This window comes from Pipra filicauda, unplaced genomic scaffold, assembly GCF_003945595.2.
Source record: "Pipra filicauda isolate LSUMZ 115617 unplaced genomic scaffold, ASM394559v2 scaffold71_size5581439_pilon, whole genome shotgun sequence".
Taxonomy (NCBI): domain Eukaryota; kingdom Metazoa; phylum Chordata; class Aves; order Passeriformes; family Pipridae; genus Pipra; species Pipra filicauda.
The window spans coordinates 4878962-4902303 of NW_024104887.1; the positions used below are offsets into that span (position 1 = coordinate 4878962).

Here is a 23342-nt window from a genome sequence, read left to right on the forward strand (position 1 = left end):
TGCCACTGCCATGGCGGCGCCCAGAGGCGCCAGTGAGGCGAATACAGGAAATACTTCCGCCGTACAGTCCCGACAGCCAATAGAAGCTCTGAGCTGCTGGTGACGCGCCGCGCGACGCAAGGACGCGCCGGAAGAAGGGGGCGCGGCGGCGGGAGGATTTGGCGGCAGCGGCGGGAGGATTGGGCTCTGGCGGTGGACGCGGCATCATGAGCGTGCGGCTGAGCGAGGGGGCCATCGCGGTGAGGGGGCTCGGGCTGTGCTGCGGTGGGCTTGGTCCTGGCAGGGGGTGGGAGGTGATGCTGGGCCTGGGCACCGTGCCCGGCCCGGTCCTGGGGGGAGAACCAGGCCCGGTCCCGGGAGGCGGGTGGCGGGGGGGCCGGTCAAATCCAGCGGTGACAGCCATGTCCGCATCCCTCAGGCCATTCCACCGCAGTTCCCGTGGGTACAACCCGTCATAGGTTGGACTCGATGGTCTGAGGTCTTTTCCAGCCGCATGGATTCTGAAGTTCTGTAGCTGCGGGTCTCGAGGTGTTTCCGAGGGGGGTGGTGGCACCTCTCTGAGGGTCTCTTACATTTCGTTTCCTTTCATTCTTCAGGCCATAATGCAGGGGGAGAACGTCTCCAAGCCCGTGCTGCAAGTCATCGTGAGTGCTGTCCCTCCCCTTCTGTGCCAGTCCCTCCGTGTCTGCATGTGCTTCCCGCGGGCTCCTGAGTGCAGCCAAACTCCCTCTGCAGAGGAGCCGAGCCAGGCTGTCGTCCCTTTAATTCTTCTAATTTTGTTTTATATTACTTGGGCTATGTTGATATTAGTGCTCAGAAAAAGGAGCTGAATAGATAAGTCCATTTGCTGACTGTGTCACTTTCTGGTTTTGAAAAGTTTCTGAGAAAATGACAAAAAGTAATTTGTTTTCTTTCCCCCCCCCAGAATACACGGGCTATTGCTACAGGAACTGGGCCCCCACGTTACAGGGTGCTGATGAGTGATGGAGTTAACACACTGTCCTGTGAGTATGACAAGCTGCAGTGAGTTTTTTTAAGTGTGGAGATGTTGATGGTGATAAAGTTTCCAGTCTAGTGATTGGGTGCAACGTGATGGAATGAATATTGAAGGAGAATGTGGCTTATACTGGGCCACAGATTCTTAGGTGTGCAACTGCATGTTATCATTTAGGTGAAATCTTTGTCTTCTGGAACTTTCTTTGTGAGCTTTAAGCAATTAACTTGCCAGAGGGTATAATGAAAATATAGAAACCTACACATGTAACAGTAGATTTAAAGTAATTTAGCTTAATCTTTTCCTCCCTTCTTTGATGTATAATCATTCTAGCTACCACTGAACTGTGAAGTGTGGGGAATAAATACAGTGTAATTTATGCTCAGTTTTGGTGACTTTAGCAGTTAGTTAGTTAGCAGTTGCACTGTTTCCTATGTCTTAACAAACTGAGCACGTTGTAGATCCAGGGAGAATACTTGACTGGCTGGAAAAGTTGTATCCAGCCATGGCAGCCTCTTTTAGGGCTGGCATGTGGAAGTTGTTTGAATGTTTTCCCTCTGTTCCTGCAGCCTTCATGTTGGCAACACAGCTGAACCCCCTGGTGGAAGAGGAGCGCTTGTCAGCCCGGTGTGTTTGCCAGGTTAACAGATTCATTGTCAACAGCCTGAAAGATGGAAGGTATCTGTGTTAAATCTTTAAGTACAGTTCATTAATATTCACTTAAAATTATCTGCTGTGGAAAAGAAACAGTGAAGGTATCTCGTTACTTAGGTGTTGTGGAATCTAGTCTTTTATTAATTTTTCTCCTCTCCGATTTCCTCAAATTTTTTGAGGGAATAGGATACTGCAAAATGAGAAGGGATCCAGGTGAAGTTATTACAGAAAAACTATGTGTCTAGCAGGATATGAACCAAGGTTTGTAATTCTTTTTATTCAGCATTTTTTGTGGGAAGAACACAACAACTATAGAGGCAGGGAATGTATTTTCTCTTGTAAAACCTGCTATGGTTTTGATACTTTCAAAACACAATGTTGTTTCAAGCTATTTTTATACCTGTCATCATCTGTCCTTGATGCATTGTGATACTGCTTCAAGCCTACTTGTCCCTCGAAAGAGAGGGCTAAGTTGACAGTGGGGAGCTTTTCTCTTCCAGATCCTTCATGCAAGGAATCAGCCTCTAATGTTTGGTTCTCTTACCTGCTGCAAAGGAGTCTGATGGACTTGCAGAGGGGGTGAAAGCCTTAATTGCTGTTTGTTCTGTCTTGTAGGAGGGTGGTTATACTGATGGATTTAAATGTTCTGCATACTGCTGATGAGGTTGGTGGGCATATTGGGAATCCACAGCCGTACAATGAAGGTGAGTGTCAGTAAGCAAATACCTTCCGAGCTGTCTTGTTTCTTTCACTTTAAAAAAGCAGTTTTAAGTTGACAGTTGGTCAGTTTTCTTATGCCTGGAACAGTGATGTCCAGACCCTGAAAATCCTTTCTATTTGTGTAACACAAAACGGGGTTCGTTCGTATTTTAATCAACTCTGCACTGTGGCTGAAGCTTCAGTCTCCCCATGGTGTTGGGAGTATCTATACCTTACAACACTGACAAGCTTTTATTCTATGTTAGTGGTCTCTACCTCGAGTTCCAGTAAGTAAGCGGAAGCTATTTTATGTCTCCTCATAATGAGTGATCAAATAGATGATAATTTCTTCTGTCTGGAAAGAAAGCAGCAGGAGGAAGATGGAATAATGATCTATAAAAGTATAAGATGGCGTGGAGGGGATGAATAAAGAGTGATGAATCTCTCTCTCTCTTTTCTACATTCCTTTGATGCTCTTTAGTTCTCATATTGTCAGGCAGTGGTTTTAAAACAAAGGCTGCACCGCACCCCCGAACTGCACAGTTAAATCATGGAACTCGTTGAGGTGGGTGCCAGAAATTGGCACAGGTTCAAAAAGCAATTAGACTTGAGAGAGAAATCCATTAAAGGCTGTTAAACATAACAATACATCCTCTGCATGCATGTTAGGTACAGGAAGCACTAAAACTTAAATTGCTCCAAGTACATAGAGGAGAGACTGGTATGAAAACACGGCCAGCATGGACTTCCCTAAGCACCCATTCCTAGCCTGCCATCCCAAAAAGGATGATGCACTGGGTGGACCTTAATCTGACCTGCCATTAATCTATTTAGTTTTGTTATTTTGCATAAGCAGCTGTGTTCTTCATTTTTCACGTGCTGAGCTTACGCTTCTCATGCAAACATTTTTCAAATTAAAACACTCTTTTTCCTCCTGAGATGCGTTCAAAGGTCTGTTCTGTTCTTCCAGTTTTGAACTTTAAAAAAGGGGGAGAATAATAAGCACATGAAGAAAATATTTGAACAACTCTGTCAGTGATGTATATACAGATAATGGCTGAAATTTAATCGCAAATAGCTCTTGAAGAATTTTTTTTTTCCTAGTAGAAACGAATTAATATGTTTTTATCACTAAGGTACCACATATTGGTGGCAAGAGTTTTCTGTAGGATATTTTGGTCAAACAGTGGTGGTAGGTACACTGCTGATCTGGTTAAAAATCTACTTTACTAATCGAAGTAGGAATTAGGCATTGTTGCAAAGGCAAAGACATCTTTCTTCATTAACTTTTCTTTTTCCAAGGGAATTAGAGGGGCGTTTGTTAAATGAGCCTAAAGAATCCTTTGTTCCTTTGATAGTTACTTAGCTAATTGCTGTTTAAAAAATGTGTTGACATCTCAGATTTTATGGTTTAATCCCACAGTTGCTGTAGAGACCAAGATTTTCAGAATAGCTACTGAGCAGACTGTTTTGTGCCTTTCTCCCGTTTCCCTGCCTGTGTGATACAAGAGCTTGTGAACTATAGTGTTTTTCCGTTATATTGTTGCTTAGAAACGACTGAGAACGTGGTATCTGACAGAACTGAGCTGAAAATATACCTTTAAGACTATAAATTCTGGTAAAATTACCATTACTCTGATCAAAGTTGTGTTCTTCATTTGGGCTCACAAAAGTACTCGGCAGGGAAGATTTCAAATCTAAAAGCTTTTGGAGATGACACAGGTCTGTGGTCATAGTAAGTGTGGGTTTGCACTAGATAGTTAAGAGATGCCAAAATTGATTTGATGCGTATTTCATTTTAGTACTGATGTTATTCTGCAGACGTCATAACCTTTTATTTGGTACTAAATAAGGATTCTATTACAGAAGATGGTAATAGTTTATATATAAAGTCTACTTAACCCAACCTTGCTGCTCTGCAGGCTGCCAGATTTGTCATGAAGGCCTTGATACGATGGCAGAGGTGTATTTCAAGTTGGAGATCCTTTAAGTTCCTGTATATATTAAGAAGTTGTGTTTCTGAGGAACACTCAGCTAACTCAGAACGAGCATCTTAAATGTACTTTGTGGTTTCCATTAAAAAAAAAAAAGTTCAGGTATTTAAAAAACGGATCTTTAGTCCTTCTTTTGGTTTTGCTTGAAATACAGATCTCAAATTGCCAGACCAAGGATTAAGGAATATTCTTTCCCAGACTGTAATAGCACACTGGGACCCAGGGGGGGTGAGAAGCTGGCTTTTGGCCACTTTACGCAGGAGCAGTAGGTGGTTAATCTGCCTAACAAGGAAGCTGGAGACACAATCTTCTTATTACAAATCATAAAAACTTTTCAGGCAGCATTTCATAATAGTATTGAAAATTAAGACTGAGCAGTTTAGTTCTTGTTGAAAACTAGATGGTTGTGTTATTACTGTCATTAATCTCATTCAAGTTACTCCAATGCTGGACTTTCTTTTCCCTATGACAATTACTTGCTACTTATGTTTAACTTCTGTCATTAATCTTTCAGTGTTGAAATGTTTATATACTTCTACATTCACTTAAACTCTTTATTCTTGTCCTACCCACCACTGTGATTAGGTATGAGTTCTTTCAAAGTCCATTTTCATCCTTTCTCTCCCCTCCCTGCTGTGCTGCTGCTCAGTGCTGGGGCAGGTCATGGCACTGTGGCAGAACCTCCTGGTAACAAGTTATTGGAAGCAGAGGACTCCTGTTACGTGGTTATTACATTTGATTGGGCAGTGGGGCAGCTTCAGCTAAAAAGGTCTTGGGTTTGCCTAACCCACTGTATACAGCAGAAATGTGATCAGCTATTTCAAGTGGTTTTTTCACCTCCTGCTAATAAAAACTAACAGCGAAAACCAGGCAGTCTCGTCGGTTTTGTGAACACTTTAAGTGATCTGTAGGCCACCAGCCACCAAAAATCACAGTTTAGGAGTCCCTAGGCTCTACAAGCGAGAAAATTGGAGAGATATTTCTGCTGCTTCTGTATTTGAACACATGCACAGATGTGTGAATTTATTCTTGCTCTGTTGAGAAACACTCTGCTGTGGGTAGGCAGCCATTAAAATGCGAATTTGTGTTTCATAACACCCAAGTGTTCTAATGTATGTGGTGGCCTTTGGTTTGGTTTCTGGTGTTTTTTTTTTTTTTTAAATTACAAATTCCTACAGAAAAAAACATATTTGGAACAAAAGTAGCAAGGAAGCCTCTCGCTGTTTCATATGCACGTTCCTGTTCTTCCTGAATATTCTTTCCCTGACCAAACGTAATTTTCTCTTAATGTGTTTTGTTGGGTTTTTTTCTGCCTTCTCTTGCACAAAACGAATTTGGCTGTTGAGTGCTGACCCCCTGAGCACCTGAGGCCACTGAGTGAGGGTGAGACCTGGCTCCTCCATCTAGTGGAACCTGCAGTAAATACACATTTTGCTGTTTGACGTCATGCTGTTGCCAGGGAGACTTCTGTCACCAGTTCACCGATGTGACTCTACTGCGGCAAGTTAGAGGAGCAGATTGGTTTTTGTGCAAGGACCTTGTTTTTGAGTTAAAAATAACCAGAGGGTTACCTCTGTAGGCTGTGCCACATCAGGCAACGCCACATCAGGGTCTCCTTGTGTTGCTTCTGCTCCTTTGTTGTAGTTTTGTGCCATCCTTCTGTTGTGGGATTCTCCGCTTTTTGTTCCTCGTCATGTTTATAGGCTTGGTCTGACCTTCTTTTCCACTTTGCCTGACCATCTTCCTCCTCACATCCCAAATCAGGGAAGCTTTGCCTGCTCAGGCCTAAATCTTCTTGCAAACCAATGGCTTAAGAATTAGTTGTGTCCAAAGGGACAAAAATGTTGGATATTTTCTCATCTAGAAGCAAATTATTCTGTAAAGGAATTCAATTTTTTGAATGGTACATTAGTTTTTTAATGTAATTTTCTCTAGATATGGCCGTCTGCTCTTTCTCTTGTAATTTATCATCAATTTAAGGCAAGTAAAAGCCCTGGAATCTAAAAAAAAAAATGGATGATGCAGACTTACTATGGCATCACTTTGATCCCTAAGCAATGTACTGCTGTGTACCAAGAGGGGCCCTGGTGAATGCTGAAGTGATAACTCCATCACCCCCATGTTAAATATCTCCATATTTCAGAAATAAAATAGAGCAGGTGTTTTCTTTGTCTTGTGTTAACTTCAGGCTTGACTTTACCCCGTGGATTTTTGGCCTTTCCTGAGTTTTAAGGCAGAATTCTCTATAGTTTTTATCTTAACTGCTAGGTAGTAGCAGAAACTACCTGTCAGAGCAATAGCAGCCGATAAACACTGAGAAGTTGTCAAGATTACTTTAAGGATGTCCTTTTAAATCACCATCAGCCCTGAATTCTTTCCAAGTAGGAAGCAGTTGCTTGAGGAAAAAGATCTGACCGAAATTCCTCCATGGTAATGTTCAACAGATAGCTTGCTACTGCTGTGTCTTATAACACCTGAATTTTAACATATTCTCTGTGTTTTAAATTTTATTTTTTTTCACACAAGTCTTATTTCCTAAAAGGCTGAAGGGTATTTTTAATTACTGTGCTCCCTACTCTGTGGTCTTTTTTCATTTGATTACCAGGGCAAGGGCAGCAACGTCCTGCAGCTCCAGCAGCAAACCCAGCACCCAGCAAACCCCAACAACAAAATGGCAATTTTTCAACAGCAGGTAAGAGTAATCCTGGGCAGGAATTCTGGTTTCCATTTGTGCAGTGAGAAACTACAGCTTGAATTTAAATAGAATCCTTCCGATAATGGTGTTGCACAAGAAACGCTCCATTAAGAGTAACCCGTGCTTGACAAGGTAAATTATCTCAAGGGGTTACTGTACACCTGGATTTACAAGGGAAAAAATTTGTCTCCCTTCCCTCTTCATCCCTAAGGGAAAAGAAAAAAAGGAAACAACTTAATTCAGTTTACACTGCTTCATCCTGTGGTCACCTAAATTGGGCTGCAGTTTGTAGCTGGCCAACAAGTGTGTTATTGATGCTGAGATATTGAGGCCAAACAGTTTAGGTGGTGCAGGACTGAAATTACTTGATAGTACATCTAGAAGCGTGGCTTTTTTTGATCAAGATTTCAGTGAGATGCTGAAAGAGGCAGTCAATTTAAATGTCAGTCTGTAGACAGTTTTCTCTTTTTTTTGAGCTAAAAAGTTGTCAATGCTAACTCTTGGTGCTGCTTTAACTTGTCTGTACTCTTTACCCCTCTGTTTAAGAAGTATTTTTAAATAGTAAAATTTTGACATTTGCTTAGAAACTTGCAGCAGAAAACAAGCTTCCCCTTCCTTACTTAAAGCTGATTATAAGAGTTTTGTGCTTATACATTGACAAGACTGAGTTTGGAACTAGCAGTATCACTTTATGTCAGAAAACTCTGTGATTGTGGGGTACCATTGTTTAGTTATTCCTCCAAGTGGTGTAGGTCTAAAATTCAGTGTGCCATCCCCATCCCTGGAAGTTTTCAAAGCCAGGTTGAAAATGGGAAGGTGTCCCTGCCCATGGCAGGGGGTTGGAACGAGATGATTTTTAAGGTCCCTTCCAAGCCAAACTATTCTGTGATTCTGTTTATTGCTAAATACTTGAGAATTTATTGCTAAATAGTTGCTTCCCACTTAAACTGTATTTAAGTGGTTGACTCTGGACACGTCTCCACTTCCAGTGCAAGTGCTCTAAAGGCCTGAGAGTGTCTCCTCTGCAGCATTTTGCAGCCTAGAAAATACTTGTGACCAGGAGCAGAGTGTTCAGTGGAACTTCACCATCTGTGTGGCTCCCCATGGCATGCTGGGAGAAGTTCTGCCTGACCTTGCACCGTGAGTTGGTTTTAGCCCAGCTTTTGTGTGCAAGACTGAAATTCCTTTGGCTTTTTTGTGGTTTTTGGAAGGTCCTGCTGCTCCCAAGTACCACGCTCCCTCCAACCAGTTTGGAAAAGCAAGTGCTCCCAGTGCAGTGAAGACACCAGGAGGGTCCCAGGCCAAAGTGGTGCCGATTGCCAGCTTGAATCCATACCAATCCAAGTGAGTTCTCCTGGTTTGCCAGGCATTACTCATGTCACAGGCATGAGGGAACAATAGCTTCTTTTTGCTTTTCTGTGTGTGAATCTCTGTCAAATTATTCACTGAGTTCTTTTGACTTTATTGGTTGAAGTTCAAACAAACAAACCCAACAATAGCCACAAAACCACCCAGAGAAATTAAAAAAAACCTTCATAGAAACAGCTGATGGGTTTTGTTTTAGGTTGGTTTTTTGTGTCTTGTTTGGGCTTTTGTTTTGTTGGGGGGGAGGGTGGTTTTTTTGATTTTTTTTTTTCTTTTTAAATTGCATCAACACTCCCAACAATCTGAGATTTGCCTTGGCATTGTCTTGGTGCAGCAACCCTGCTGAGCTTGATAGGTTTTTAATATTTTAGTTGAAAATCGATTGACTTCTCTGTTTTTTTCCCTAAAGCAGCCTTCTTTTGGGTAAATTAACGACAAAACAGCTCAGTAAGCTATTCACTTTGGCTACTGTGCTGTTGAAAAGCATGAGGATGTAATTATTTAGTGAATGACATTTTTAAGTTATGCAAACTGATTTGATTACCCAAGTTAAATGCGAATCCTATAATTGAGCTCTTGAGTTCTAGTGTGGCTTTTCAGAACAGGCAAACTGCTGTGTGAGAAATGTACCCTAGAAGAGTAAAAGATTTGAGGCCTGCTTCTATGCAGAAGGATTGTTCACTATTATTATCATACTTTATGGCTGCTTTGTTGCCTTCTCTACAACATTCTGCCTTTAATGGTCTAGGCCATTAAAATAGAAAGCAGCGGAAAAACAGGTAGAGTTGCTGAGGTGCAGTGGGAAGAATTCTGACTTTTAGATGGTGACATTCTGGTTCCAAGGGTTTGTCAATGCAATCTCAAAAAAAAAAAAAAAAAAAAAAAAAAAAAAAAAAAAAAAAAAAAAAAAGAGACACAGAATAGTGATTTCTTGCACAATTTCAGGTGGACCATTTGTGCTCGTGTTACCCAGAAAGGCCAGATCCGCACGTGGAGCAACTCCCGTGGTGAAGGAAAGCTCTTTTCCATAGAGCTGGTTGATGAAAGCGTAAGTGTCATATGTTAAGACAAAGATAACGTGTGCCAGATGCTGATGAACCCTTCATAAAGACAGAATAGGGGAAATAAAGTGTATTACAGGAAATGATTTTTTTTTTTATTACGACTGAAACTTGTATCCCTGCGTTCATTAAGTTGCGCATCAACGTGCCAGTTTTTATCCAGAATGGAGTCTTAAATGTGCAGCATTACTGATTATTTTTCATCAAAGTCTATAGCGTGTGACTGGATTTTTGCAGCTTCAAAATATAGTTGTTTATGCAAACTGACAATCTAATACTGAGTGTCGTGGTAGTGTCCTGTAGATTGGGAGTGACGTTTCATCCTTGCTGAGCTACACCTTACAAAACAGGGAGTGAGAGGAGCATTGCCTCCAAGTTACAAGCTTTCAATTTTCATGAGGAAATCAAGAGTACAAATTATTGCAACACTAAGAAATTTCCTCTGTGGTTTGTTTGGGGAATGGTATCTGGTTAATCTAACTAAACTTGCAGTTTGTCAAACCTCTTATCAAATTACAGCCTTCTGTTGTGAAAACAAACAAGATTCTGCTAGATTATATTGAGTATAAAATGTGAGGTTAATAAAGTAACGTGTTGTCACCAGGCATTTGTTTTCTCTGCATACTGTCTGTATTCAATTTTTTTAAAAAAACCCTAAGTATTTATATCCAGTGAGTGTTTAATTGTTATTAATTCTTACGTAAAGACAGTATGTCTGAGTGGGAGCCATCACAATACACTGCCTGCTAACTTGTGGAGCAGTGGGGTCTATTTGAATTTATTTTATCAATGCCAGCTTTACTGGCATTTTCAGAGGTGTATATATGATAGATGTAGTTCTTATGCCTTTTATTCTGAAGCAGTAGATATACTAATGAGACTTGAATATGAGATTTGATTGTCAGGTGTAGAATATGTCATTTTAGCTATAACTACAAATGTGAAGAGAATGTTGTTTGTTTCTCACATGCCTGGAGCAAGCCTGGCAGACCCCACTCTGTCTTGCAGAGCTGATGCCACTTAACATTGCAAAGATTTATTTTTTTTTTTATCTTTTTTCATGCCAAATTTCAGTCCTGACCAGCTCTCCTGTTTTCCTGCAGGGCGAGATTAGAGCTACTGCATTCAATGATCAAGCAGACAAGTTCTTTCCACTCATTGAATTGAACAAGGTATGGTATCTTTGTGCTTTCTTAGACTGACAGGAGCTAGAAAAGAGGAACTTCAGCATAGCAAGGATTTTTAAAGGTGAACACAGTCTATTTCTCTGACTACCGATAATATCCTCTGTTTCATTGCTTTCTCCTGTAGGTATATTATTTTACCAAAGGCAATTTGAAGACTGCTAATAAGCAATATACAGCTGTTAAGAATGACTATGAGATCACATTCACTAATGAGACTTCAGTTGTGCCCTGTGATGATGCCCAGCATCTTCCATCTGTTCAGTTTGATTTTGTATCCATCTCTGACTTGGAGAACACGCCCAAAGACTCGATTGTTGGTCAGTCTAAGTAGCAAAACAGCAAACTCTAAAGCTTTGAAGTTTTATATTTGTGTCCTGAATACTGGGCAGGTAGTGAGCACATGGTGTTTTGAGTGTTGTCATCTCTTAGTTGAAGTTGTCCAGTGATGGTTGCCATTAAAAATGTCTCAGACAGTTTTCCTCTTTAGATGTCTTTGCCCTGTTCTCTAACAATATATAATGATTTTTCTTCAAACTTCTGCTTCAAACTAAAGACAGCAAATGATACTTGTTTATTGTACTATGATCATTGTTTTCCACAGGAAAGGGCTGAAAGAAAAATGTCCTTGCTCAGCACGTGTGCATTTCATACCTTCTGTGGTCTTGCTTTCTTTCACTATCTAATTATCTCTGTAGTGATTTTGGCATAATTCATTGCATCCAAGTCCAAGTTGCATGACTGTTTTGGCTTGCTTTGTGAAGTATTGGAGGCTTGTTTTTCTGTAATTTGTTGGGCAGAGTACTCCGGAAAAATCAGAGGCTTGGGTGGGGGTGAGGGTTCTCAGGTTTCAGAGGCACAAGATGCCTGTGATTCAGAGACATTCAGCTGAGAATTTTAAAGGTAGATTTGTAATACTAAAAATGGTGTGTTTTTAGGGAGTGCAGAGGGGTTTGTATTAGCTCTTACTACCCAAACATGCAGACTTGTTTACATTGCTTAAGGTTGTGGGGCTACGTGAAGGCATGAGCCAGTTGCTTCATTGTGTTACAGTCACTTTGAAAGCCCTTGCTTGTGATTTAACAGCAAGTGTGTGTTACATGATCAGGACTGAAGTCCTTTGACAGAATGTGATGGGAAAAGATAGTACAATGCCTTGATCTCTCTAATGTGGTGAGGCTTTGCATTCATGAATATCTTAATGAATGCGTCAACAAAATTAAAGCACTGAAGAGTTCTGTAGTGGAGCATTCCTACCATAATACTTAATTTCCATATCAGATTTCATTTGAATAGGGAGCTAGGATACAAGGTAAAAATCTGACAGTAGGTTCGAATTCTTCTCTTGTGATCTTGTATTCCCCAATTGTGACCCTTGAGTAACTCCAAGTAAATTGTAACTGTTTTTTCAGATGTAATTGGAATTTGTAAGAGCTATGAAGATGTCACTAAAATTACAGTGAAAGCTAACAATAGGGAGGTTTCAAAGAGGAACGTGCATCTGATGGATACATCAGGGAAACTGGTGACAGCTACGCTGTGGGGAAATGAGGTATGTGCTCTCTTACCTGTTCTTAAGCAAAGGTTCCTTTGTGTAGGGTGAGGAAGTGCTGTTGTCATCTGAGATGGGCACAGCCTGGGTTTTTAAGGATCAGGGGCCGAGAGAAGGTGAAAGACTGTCTGGTTGCATTCAGGTGTGATGTTCTTAACCTTTCTCTGACAAACTGCTGACATGATCTGACTAATGTGTTCTGAACAACTGCAGACATTATGTCTCGAGCCAAACTACCGAAGGTAACGGGCTCCTGGTTTAGGAAAGGTATGAGTTGCAGTTTGATTATGGAAAAGCCCAGTGGCTGTGGTTGTCTCATTTGAGATGAGTTTTATTTGTGGGGTGGGATCCATGCTACCCTGCATAAATTGCTACATAACGAGGGGGTCGAGAGGCTGTATCTCAGACTAGGGGTTTAAAGCATCAGAGCCTTGGAAGAGAAAGTTTGAATAGTTGCAGTAAACTGCTTCCTTATCTTTTTAACAGGCTAGTTTGTTTTCCTCCGCTGTTATAGGCACTTAGGGATTTATGTTCCAGTCTATAAAAGGGGAGTGATCCTGCCAGCTTGACAGTGATGCTTTATGGCTAAATGATCAAGTGCACTGATATTGTAGGTACCTAAACACCATTAACCATCTGCTGATATAAATGAAGTAAACTTGAAGTTCAGTATCACAAAGTCTTGAGGTTGAACCAGGTTGTTATAGGAGAGACTACTGGTGTTCAGTTCCTGGCATAACTTCCAACAGAGATCATGGTCTGCATTTTACAAAATTAGATCTGTTTGCTTGCTTGTAGAATAGAGATCTCAACGAACATTGAGGGGGAGTGATGTGTGGCTTAGCTGGCACAGTTAGGGTTAGAATCACTATGTCCTTTATAACAGTCATTGCCATGACTGCTGGGATATGTTTTCTGTTCTTTTTGCATCTCCTGGATACAGTGAATGCTACTGCAACTCCAGCTTGTTTGTAATCTTTAAGCACATGATCTTCCCTTTGCTTGCTGAATGGTGTGGGGGTCCAGAAGACCTGTACCTTTCAAAACCTCAGTCATGCCATGAGATTCTTTGGTAGTGTCAGGCTACTCAGATAACAAACTGATGGCAACTGAACAGCATTAAAGCAGCTTTATGAGAAGAAATAGAAAATGGAAAATCGAAAAAAAGTGTTTGGTCAGCATAGCTGCTCTTCTCTTTAAGTGGTAGTAGAATGGACATGATTGGCTCAGTCAAGCTGAGCAAGTTGTTTGATCTCCTGAGGAGTCTAATATGACCAAATAATTTCTCCTGTTTCCATTCCCATAACCTTTCTCCCTTTCTGAAGTTCTGGTGTAAAACTGCTAATGGAGGGGTCAGTCATTTTAAACAAACCAATGATGTGACTTAAGGATTCTCTGCTTTGCCAGGAAACAGGGTGTTAGGATTGCACCTTTAATTGTTAGCTACCCTTGCTTAAACTCCTAATGACATCATTCAAAATCTTACCTTTTGGATACTATGAGATAGTTTTGATCTGTGAATTACGACCACAAGTTCAGTACCTTTACTGTAACGTGCTGCTAATGCTCTCTGTTTTTTCACACATGCAGGCTGAACAGTTTGATGGCTCCAGACAACCTGTGATTGCCATCAAAGGAGCCAGAGTCTCTGATTTTGGTGGTAGAAGCCTGTCTGTCCTGTCCTCGAGTACAGTTGTCATCAACCCCGATAGCCCAGAGGCTTTTAAACTCCGAGGATGGTATGAGTGTGTTTATGTTGATTTATTTCAACCTACTGGAGAGTATTTGTTTTATTCTCTTTCTCTGGACTTGAGCAGTCTGTATAGCACTGAGGAAAGGTGGCAGAAGATGTGGCTTCCAAGGCTATAGAAACTTCTCTTGCTTGGAAGCCTTTAGAGCCTGGAAGGCTGTCCTTCTTAAGTTGTTCAATTCAAAAAACTTTTAATTCCATGACAGACCTTGAAAAATCAAACTTGGAGTAGTGCATGCTGACCCAAAGCCTTGGAAGGCAGCATGAAATCAGGCCTGACCAGCTCCACTTTCTGAGGCATGATCTGAGAGAAAAATATTTTCTTTCCACAGGCTTTTCCATTGTGTGGAATCTGATACGCACTCCGTTAGTATGGAGGGACTATTTGAGGTCTTCCAGTGTCTAGTCCTTACCAGATATTTTTCAGATAGCAAAATAACATTATATTGTCAGGAAAACAAAGTGATTTCTTGGTTTGTTGCATCTCCTGTAGGTAGTTGTTTAATTGTCTGCTGTATCTACAAATATGGTGATATGTGGTGTGTGTGAATAAGATTAAGTGCCAACAGCATCAGATTCGTGAATCCTGGGTTTTTTAGGTTCTGGTTACATCACCCAAACATGGATAAAATAAATGGCATCCTCCATTTGTCATTGAGCTGTGGTTCTCCTATGCTTCAGAGGCTTGTTGAAGATAAAATTGATTGTGGGTCTTTGCTATTACTGTCACACTTTAATTAAGTTCCATTTTTGAGCCTTATTGGTGTGTTTCTGAAATCACAAAGCCCATCACAATGGGATGGCAGTACAACCTTTTGGTGAAGAGCTGTGCTTTCTTATTTTAACAGAGGAAGCATAATCTTTTCAATGCTATTTGCTTTTTCTTTCGAAGCTGCTGCGAAGATAATGGTACCATGTAATTTAATTTTAATTATGGAAATATCTTGATGCCCTTAAATCTTGTTATCTGCCTGCCTCTAAGAAGTGTGCAGTGCGTGGTTTGACCACTAGCTGGCAAACAAATTGCAGTTATATAGAACAAAGCTGTCCTCCTTTTGTGGGTTTATAAAATACAGTGCTAATTAAGTCAGACTATTAACTTATTCTGAAATGCTATTTTTGTTTGCAATATACACATATTACTGTAATTGTTTCCTTTGCAATCATTGATAAAAAATCCCTCATGTATCGAGTACATGAAAATAAACGTAGGCTTTTGATAAGTCTGTATGGTCCAAAAATAGAAGTTCATCTCTGTGGTTCCAGGTTTGACTCTGAGGGGCAGCTGCTGGAATGTGCCTCGATCTCTGATGTGAGGGGTGGGCCAGCAGCTGGAGCAAATACCAACTGGAAAACTTTGTTCGAAGCCAAATCTGAGAACTTGGGACAAGGAGATAAGGTAAAGCATGGCCACTTAGTACAAGCCTTGTGTGCTGGGGATAAAATAAAAAACTAGACTTGATGCAGGTAGTCTGCTTATCGAAGTGGTCTAGGTGTTGAGCAATATGTGCTTACTTTCTTGGAATTTACGCTATTAAATAATTTTACTGCTTTTCGAATAAATTCAAGCTTGTTGCTGATGCAACGTGATACTGTGTTGGCAAGAGAATTCTAAGCCTTGTATAAATGGAGGGGGGATGTTTTCACTCCAAAGATGCTCATATAAACAGAGTGTTCTAGGAGAAACAGGTGCATTAGGAGGAAGTGGTTTTCAAGGGTGCACACTTGGTCAATAGAAAAGCTGGTAATAAACCCCAGGTCTCAGGCTTTCCAGTCCAGAAACCTCTCCAGGCTTATACTGCTTCTTGACTTATTTTTAACTTTTTTTTGTTTTATTTTTTCAAACTTAAGTGCTAATTCATTTGGGATACACAAGAGCTTCTATCCATGGAAAAAAACTTTTGGAAATAATAGAATGGTTTGCGTCGGAAGGGACCTTAAATATCATCTAGCTCCAGCTTCCCCCACCACGGGCAGGAATGCCACCCCCTAGATCAGATTGCTGAGGGTCCCATCTAACCTGGCCTTGAACACTTCCACTTTACTTGTCGTTCAGCTATTTTCTGTGAAAAATTTTTGCACATGCTTCTTGAGCAACCTCTGTTTTTCTGCTGAAAGACTTGACCGTGGTCTTAAACCATTATGATGATTATTTTAGTGTGGTGAGTGGGTATTTTGTTCTGTAGGCTATAGTTTAATCAAATGCTTATCTGTAACACTACACAATAGGCTTTCTGTTTTTTGTATTGGTTCCCAAAAGAAGCGTAGGAAAGTGCAGAATCTTAATCCTGAGAAAAAGTGGAGATTTGAACAGACACAATGGAGAATCAAATATGCTTCATCTAAAGAAAAACCTAGCAATTGGAGTTTCCTGCAATGGAAACACAAAATAATCTTGCTGTAGGGGCTTTATTAACATAATGGAAGCCTGAAAATTGTTTCAACAGAGGGGTTGATTTACAGTTTCCCAGTAATCCATAGCTGTTAAGCTTTTTAATCCTAAATATCCAAGTATGGGCGCCTTGCTTTTGTAGTTAATTCAGAATTGGAAAACATTGAGTATTTTGAGGCTAATGTTGCACACTCACCCCTCCTAGGCAGATTATTTTAGCTGTGTGGGCACAATCGTACATCTGCGCAAGGAGAACTGCATGTACCAGGCATGTCCCTCGCAGGATTGCAACAAGAAAGTGATAGACCAGCAAAATGGACTCTACCGTTGCGAGAAGTGTGACCGCGAGTTCCCCAACTTCAAGTACCGCATGATGCTCCTGGTGAGTCCGTGGATGGGAGCAGAGGGCGTGTCTCGCCGTGTTCCCCGAGCAGCCCAAGCGGAAATCCTTTTGGGAATGGGGTGTTGGCGCTGTCTGCCCGCCTGCGGTGCCTGTGGGTTAGAGGGTGTTTAGATGGCTTGTAAGCTGTACCTGAGTGTGAGGGGATGTTTCATTGAGCTGATTAGCAGTTTGTTTTCCTAGTGCTCCAATTAAAAGCTTTTCTCCTTGCCAAAAAGTTGATGCTAGCTCAGTTGATTCTGGTTTCCAAGTGTACTATGCAGTGCAGAGTACAGATGGCCTCCGCCTCTTCAGTAGTGAAGATAAACTGAAGTAAAATGGCATTTCTGGAGAGCAGTAATTGCACTTTTACAGCTGCTACCTATATTTAGTACAGTTTTTTTGGTAGGTATTGTTCTGTCTCATGCTTTAATGGAGTCTACTTCAGAAAGTTGTTTGAGGATTGTTATTGTGATGCCCACTTACACCGTAAGAATTGAACCCTTTTCTGCTTCATATTATAAATTAGAGTTGTATCTGCTTCTTAGAAATGCTGTGCCAGGTGGGCATGCAGAGAAAAGGGAACTATCCCTGCAGTCTCACTAAACACAAACTGCTTCTGAATAATTTCTATTAGATAACTTCTAGGAACTACTTTACATAGCCGAGCCATTGTCAAAGAATATAAAGGGGATACTGAGGGTGCATTCAAGGCCTTCAGAACAGTGTGTCTCTTATTTCCCCATTCCTAATTGTCAAAGCAGCCAGGACATGCGTGTGAGGCTGGCACTTGATCTTTAGTGCTCTGTCTTGTCCTTGAATGTTTTGCTGGTTTCCTCATAACATAACATAGTATGACACGAGTTTATGCTCAAGTACTCAGGTATGTGCAAAGTAAATGCAGTTTGCAGACTTACTGTTGGTCCCCCTTGGTAGTTGTTGTTTTGGGCTACCTGTTCTTGCTCACAGCTCATCAGTGACAGCAGGACACAGCTAAATATCCATTGGTGTGCACCACTGTGATCTTACTGACCCTTTTCCTGTGACACAATCTACTGTCAATATTAACTTGTGTTAGGTTATGTGGCATTCTGTGGAGCTTAAAAAAAAGTAGTAAGTCACTGCCTTTCACCCTCAGTGACTGAAAGTACAACAGGTAGGGTTCTAGTAGTTACTGGAAATTTAAAACACTATAACTGTGAAATAATTTTTTTTTGTGCTGTCTTCTGTCTTCCTTGAGAAATAGGCAACTGGACAAAATAACCTTTTGGGTTTTGTTGTATTTTAGGTGACCATTGCAGACTGTCTCGAGTATCAGTGGGTGACTTGTTTCCAAGAGTCGGCAGAATTCATTCTTGGGCAAAGTGCAGCTTTCCTGGGAGAACTGAAGGAAAAGGTCGGTCAATTATCTTATTACGTTTTTCCTGTATGTATAGACGTTGAATTATGTTTCACATATCTTGTGTTGGGCTGTCCTCAAATTTGTTGCTTTTCTTTCATCCTTCTGGTAGGGAAATATTCTTGTAATGTTGACTTAGAAGGCAACCCTGAGAAAGATGTAAGGTTGGTGTGGGACACCAGTGCTGATCCATTAGAGCGTGGTCTGATACCTGTGTGTGCATGAACAACAAACGTGGCAAAGGCAGTGGGTTATGTTCATGCAGTTGCTGTGGAAATTAAGAGCATTAATTAAAACAAAAAGTGCCATATGAAAGAAAGGGGTATTCTGTTTCATTTGTCAAGAATTTGATTTGCCTATTCTCTGGGTGACAGGCCAGCTCAGCCTGAGGTTGTTCTCCAGATGTTGCACTTCAGTATCTTTTACAAGTTCACAAATCATTGCTTCTGTGTCTGAAGTTCTTGGCAGGGACTTGTTTACTCTCCTCAGGATTATTTTCCACGGGCCATCTGCCTGGAGAACAGAGATTTGCCTGGTTTCCCCCATAGCTTGCTCCCACAGTCAGTCTGTCTACCTCTGAGCTCTTTTGGCTGCTGAAAGCTGGAGCTCAGCCTGTCCTCATCACCTGGACCTTGAGAGGCAGCTGATCACTTGATAGTGCCACAGCCTTTAGAGGACTGGCAACTTTAACACGTGTTGACTCCAGCAGAAAAGACAGGCTGTTTTATCATTGTACCTGGATTGGAAGAATCTGCAAAAAAACCCCAGTTTAGCAATGAATGCTGACAACATTGTCCCTAATGTGTTCCAAAAATTTGTTTACAAAACCAAAAAGTTCCAGAACACTTTGTATGTATCTTTGTAAGTAGGCAGGAAGCTTTTTGAACTAATGTGTGTGAGCGAGCCCACTTCTGCTAAGGCTCTTCTTTCCCCACCAAACATCATCAGAAACTTTGTGGGTCATACGAAAACCATGACTTGTAAAATGGGTGGTTGGCAGAGATGCTGATCTTTCTTTGACAGATGAGAGCAGTTTTTTAAGGTCGTAAGTCATTAAACACTAACAGGCAGTATTATCTTCCCTTTGTGACTCTGTGCTTCTCTGCTGCATTTTTCTTTCTTCCAACCAAAATAATCTTTTTCTGATTTTTTTTCTTGTCTACTGTATAAAAAGTGCATGGCTTTGTTGGGTTTTTAAATGACGATGTGGAATGCATGATAAGTTCTTGAATTGCATATGAGCATTGCTGTGCTCCCAGGCTAAGGCTGGTTGATTCCAGGACTCCACAGATATCCCAGTTGTTGGTTAACCCATTGCTTGGCTGTGGGAGGGGAATGAATCAGGAGGGATTGTTGAGGATGTTAGCCTTAGACACTGTTGTAGACCTCCTCTGCCTCTGCAAAGTGGTGCTAGTTTTCCTGTAATTTACATGCAGGAATGGTTTTTGGAAATTTCCTGCACTCTGGCTATCAAAGGTGAGGGGTACAAAGCTTATGGTTCTGGAATGCTGAGTTTCTGTGCTATTAGGAAGGCTAGAGACCTCTGTTCTGTAGGAAGATATCTTCCTGGGGAATTCTAATTAGATGTGCTTGCACTTTTGCGTTTCCATTTTCAGACATTCTTAACTTGTCAATATTTTCTTTCTTCAGCCATGCTTAATCTCTGCTAGAGTTTAAACACAATTTCTTAGTCACTTTTCGTGCTGAAGAGAACTGGGTGGGGAAGGAGAGACAGCAGATCCTATGTACCAGTACAAACATGTAATGTCTTTTGAAGAGCTGCCTAATGGAAATGGCTGAGGATAGAAAATGGAACATAATATGGAGTGAGCCCTTGAGCGGGAATGCTTTGTGTTCCAGGAGAAATTGGTTTTGATTTGACACTTTTATGAGCCTTTAAAAATGGTACTCAATGCATTTGCAGTAAGCTTTTCTTAGTGGTTTTTCTCTGATAGAGCTGATGCAGTGTCTTGTGAAATTGGTGGGAGTCTTTTCACTGCTCACAGTATGGTTTGAGTTCATGTACAGCCAGTGACCACACTAAGCACAGATATATGTGCAAGGTTTTTCATCTGCTTCTCCACTGTGCTTGTTAGTTACCAAAGGAGGTAATGTGGGGTAGCAGTGACTGCTTTGCTGAGGGCATTTTCAGCTCACTAATGGTTCACATAGTTTGTGACTGAGCTGGAAAGCGAAGCCAAATGCTTTATTAAGTGAGTTCTCTTATCTTCTAATCCATAGGATGGTCAGAAAAAGGGTTTTTAATATTCAGGAAGGATATGCCTGAATTCTGCAATCTACAGCTACTCCTGTTCACCTTCATTTGTTGTGCTTTTCTAAACCTTAGGAGACTTACTGTGTAGTGTAAAATAGTGCTGCACGCAGTGAAAAACAGCAGATGTAACACTTGGAATGTGAGTGGAACTGGGGTGGGTTCAGTTCCAGATCAGATGCTCTGTCTGCTGCTGGAGTGACTGATCAAGTCAAGTGCATCTGGTAGATAAATGCATTAATAATTACTTGTCGGCATCATCGTGGGGCTGCAGGGTTTTTTTTGGAATGTCAGCAAAGGTTTTTACAACTCATTTTTACAAAAATAAACTTTTTTTTTTTTCACAGTCTCCACAACTTGCCTGCTCCTTTTCTACTGTTTTGACAAAGTGTCTGTTATAAATGATGATGATGATGATGATGTTTAGTGTTCATATGGTAATTAGAAGCAGCTTATGTTATAAATATGACAGTCTTCTAATGGTTATAAAAGCATGTTCAAAACATGCATCCACGTTTTTTATAGAGCGTCCTCTTAAGCAGGTCTGTGTCAGGGTGTGAAGGATACACACAGCCTTGATGGATAAGCAGAAAACCAGAATGCCTAATAAGGCAATTAAGGGGGAAATAGTTAGCTCTATTGGTGTTTGCGATCACAGCAGAAAATCAGAATTAGCCAGTTTAGCACCACGAGAGAATCTTGTGTAGATTTATAATATTTTTGTTTCTGTACACCCGGTTGCAGATTGGGTGCAATTGTTTGTTATTTTGTTTAGGCAGCTAGAAAGCTTTCATTGTTTTTCTTAAAAGGTTTTAAGTTATGGTTTTGGCATCTAAAATGTGATGGAAGACTCAGCTCTGCCTGTGTGGTCCAGGTAGTTCCACTGTTTTGCCAACCCCCACAAAAGCTGAGCTGCTCTCAAAGTTCACGGTACTCACAGGAGCCTGGAGTGCCTGCAGCTGATACCTGTCTTTGTCCTTCCCCCAGAACGAGCAGGCGTTTGAAGAAGTGTTCCAAAATGCAAACTTCAACACGTATGAGTTCAGGATCCGAGTGAAACTGGAGACTTACAATGTAAGTATTGCCCAAAAGGCAAATAGTGTAGCATGTGGCTTTTGTAGTTCGACTTGTCTCCATAGGAGGTGACTTCCTCCTCTTATGTTTGTGGGGAGAGGTTTCCCTTGCTCACAGTGATAGAAGTTTCCGAGGATCACACAAATACTGTCAGTGTTGAGCAGTGAAGGAGGGATCCACGCTGCTCCCTCTCAGGTTTATCAAGAGTGGCTGGTTTCAAATGAAAACAACATACCAGCTCTGGGAGTCGTGTTGGCACTCCCAGCTAACCCAGATACCAAGAGCAGTAAGTTACTGGGGCAGAAGGAGTTTAGAACCAAATGCCTGGAGTGCTTAGTGTTCTTCTTTTACATGCTAAATTTCTTTTCTCAGGATGAATCTCGTATTAAGGCCACAGCAATGGATGTCAAACCCGTGAACTACAGAGAGTACAGCAAGAGGTTGATTGCCAACATCAGGAGAAATGCTCAGCTGGGGTGAGGAGGCCAGTGCTGGCTGATTGAACCTAAAACTTCCAGGAAAAACTCAATAGATAACGTTTCGTCGACTTTTTCCCCGCCCTGTGTGTGACAATTTTGCATTAGTTACCTGGTCCATGGTAGCCCAGTTTAGTGGGCTAAGTGATTTGATGCATTTCTCTGGAGATACGCCCCTGGTAGGTATGAGTGCACTCTGATGGCCGCTGTTTTGTAGACTGTTGTGGTCTGTTAAACTCCTGACAGCACTAAAGGGGAATCTCTAGACAGTTGCCAGGGTCTTGAGACAAACCATTCAGAATGTCTGAAGTAACTCTGCTTTCTTAGTGTATGTAAAGTTGAATTATATAACCATTTTGTCTTCTTTGCAAGGGAGTAGTGACAACCTTGACACTTTGACTTGTTCAGCAGAGGGTAGGAGGAAGAGTGTCACCCAGCTTTCAGATATGGACAAAGGAGAACAGGTCTATTAGTACACGTTAGTTCCTTTCCATAGAATTCAAAGGCTTTCACTTTCCACAGGTGCCATGCAGTTGTTAATGCTTGGAATGGCAATATGGTAGAATTATTAATCAAAGACATATCTCTTATATCTGAAGAATATCCTTCCTTCAGGGTTTAATAGACTGAGTCAGATGGGTCTGATATTAATCAAAATTGTCTCTTCTGAGGAAGGCAGATAAGCATTGACTCTCCATCCCCCAGGGAAATCCAGGCAACTACAAAGCATTGCTTTAGTTTTCTCTTCAATTAATACTATGGATTTTTGACTGATTTTTCAGCTCACATTTCCTGCCTATACGTATTTTGTGTATTTGTATATTCAGTTTCTTTGGTTTTATTTGTAATGATGTTAATCAGAAACAGGTCTTTAAATGGGGGGAGCTTTGTTTCAATAAACACTGTTTAATTCCTGTGTAGTGAATTTTGCTTTCTTTGAACACCAAAGACTTCTCATTACTGGAAAGCAATTAATTAGCTTTCATAATAAGCATTCACTTGGGGGAGATGTTACCTTATTACAAACTCTAAGGTTAGACAGAAGAATGAAGACTTCTTTGCCTGATGTTAACAGCATGGAAATGCAGTGATATTTCCACCATTTCTGTGCCTGAGAATGCTGATGAGCTGGCACTTCTGGGATTTTTATTGACGTTTACACAGCAGTCTAAAACTAACCAGGCTTTGAGATTTGTTCAGACATAGAGCTAGTACAGAAAACAGTAATTATGCTACTGGGCTTTTCAGTCAGCAGAGCATGCTAGCTCTGTGTGCTCCTAATCACATTAATTATGTGTTCCCTGGCTGCAGCTCACAGCTTGGCATTTGCTGCACAGCTCCAAGCATCCAGGCAATGCTGCAGTGGGTCTCTGGTAGCAAAACTGAAAATTATTTATTTATT

The 23342-nt window shown here is 41.1% G+C and overlaps 1 protein-coding gene across 1 annotated transcript; it reads left to right on the forward strand.

Annotated features, from left to right (window-relative positions):
• Positions 1-133: 133 nt before the first annotated feature.
• On the forward strand, positions 134-22860 carry RPA1 (replication protein A1). The gene is made up of 17 exons (XM_027725984.2): positions 134-239; positions 597-644; positions 926-1004; positions 1564-1672; positions 2264-2352; positions 6947-7033; positions 8248-8380; positions 9347-9449; positions 10566-10634; positions 10774-10966; positions 12059-12198; positions 13789-13937; positions 15215-15347; positions 16546-16722; positions 18008-18115; positions 21378-21464; positions 21837-22860. The coding sequence occupies exons 1-17, from the start codon at positions 207-209 to the stop codon at positions 21942-21944; spliced, it is 1845 nt and encodes a 614-aa protein (XP_027581785.1). The 5' UTR covers positions 134-206; the 3' UTR covers positions 21945-22860.
• Positions 22861-23342: the final 482 nt, after the last annotated feature.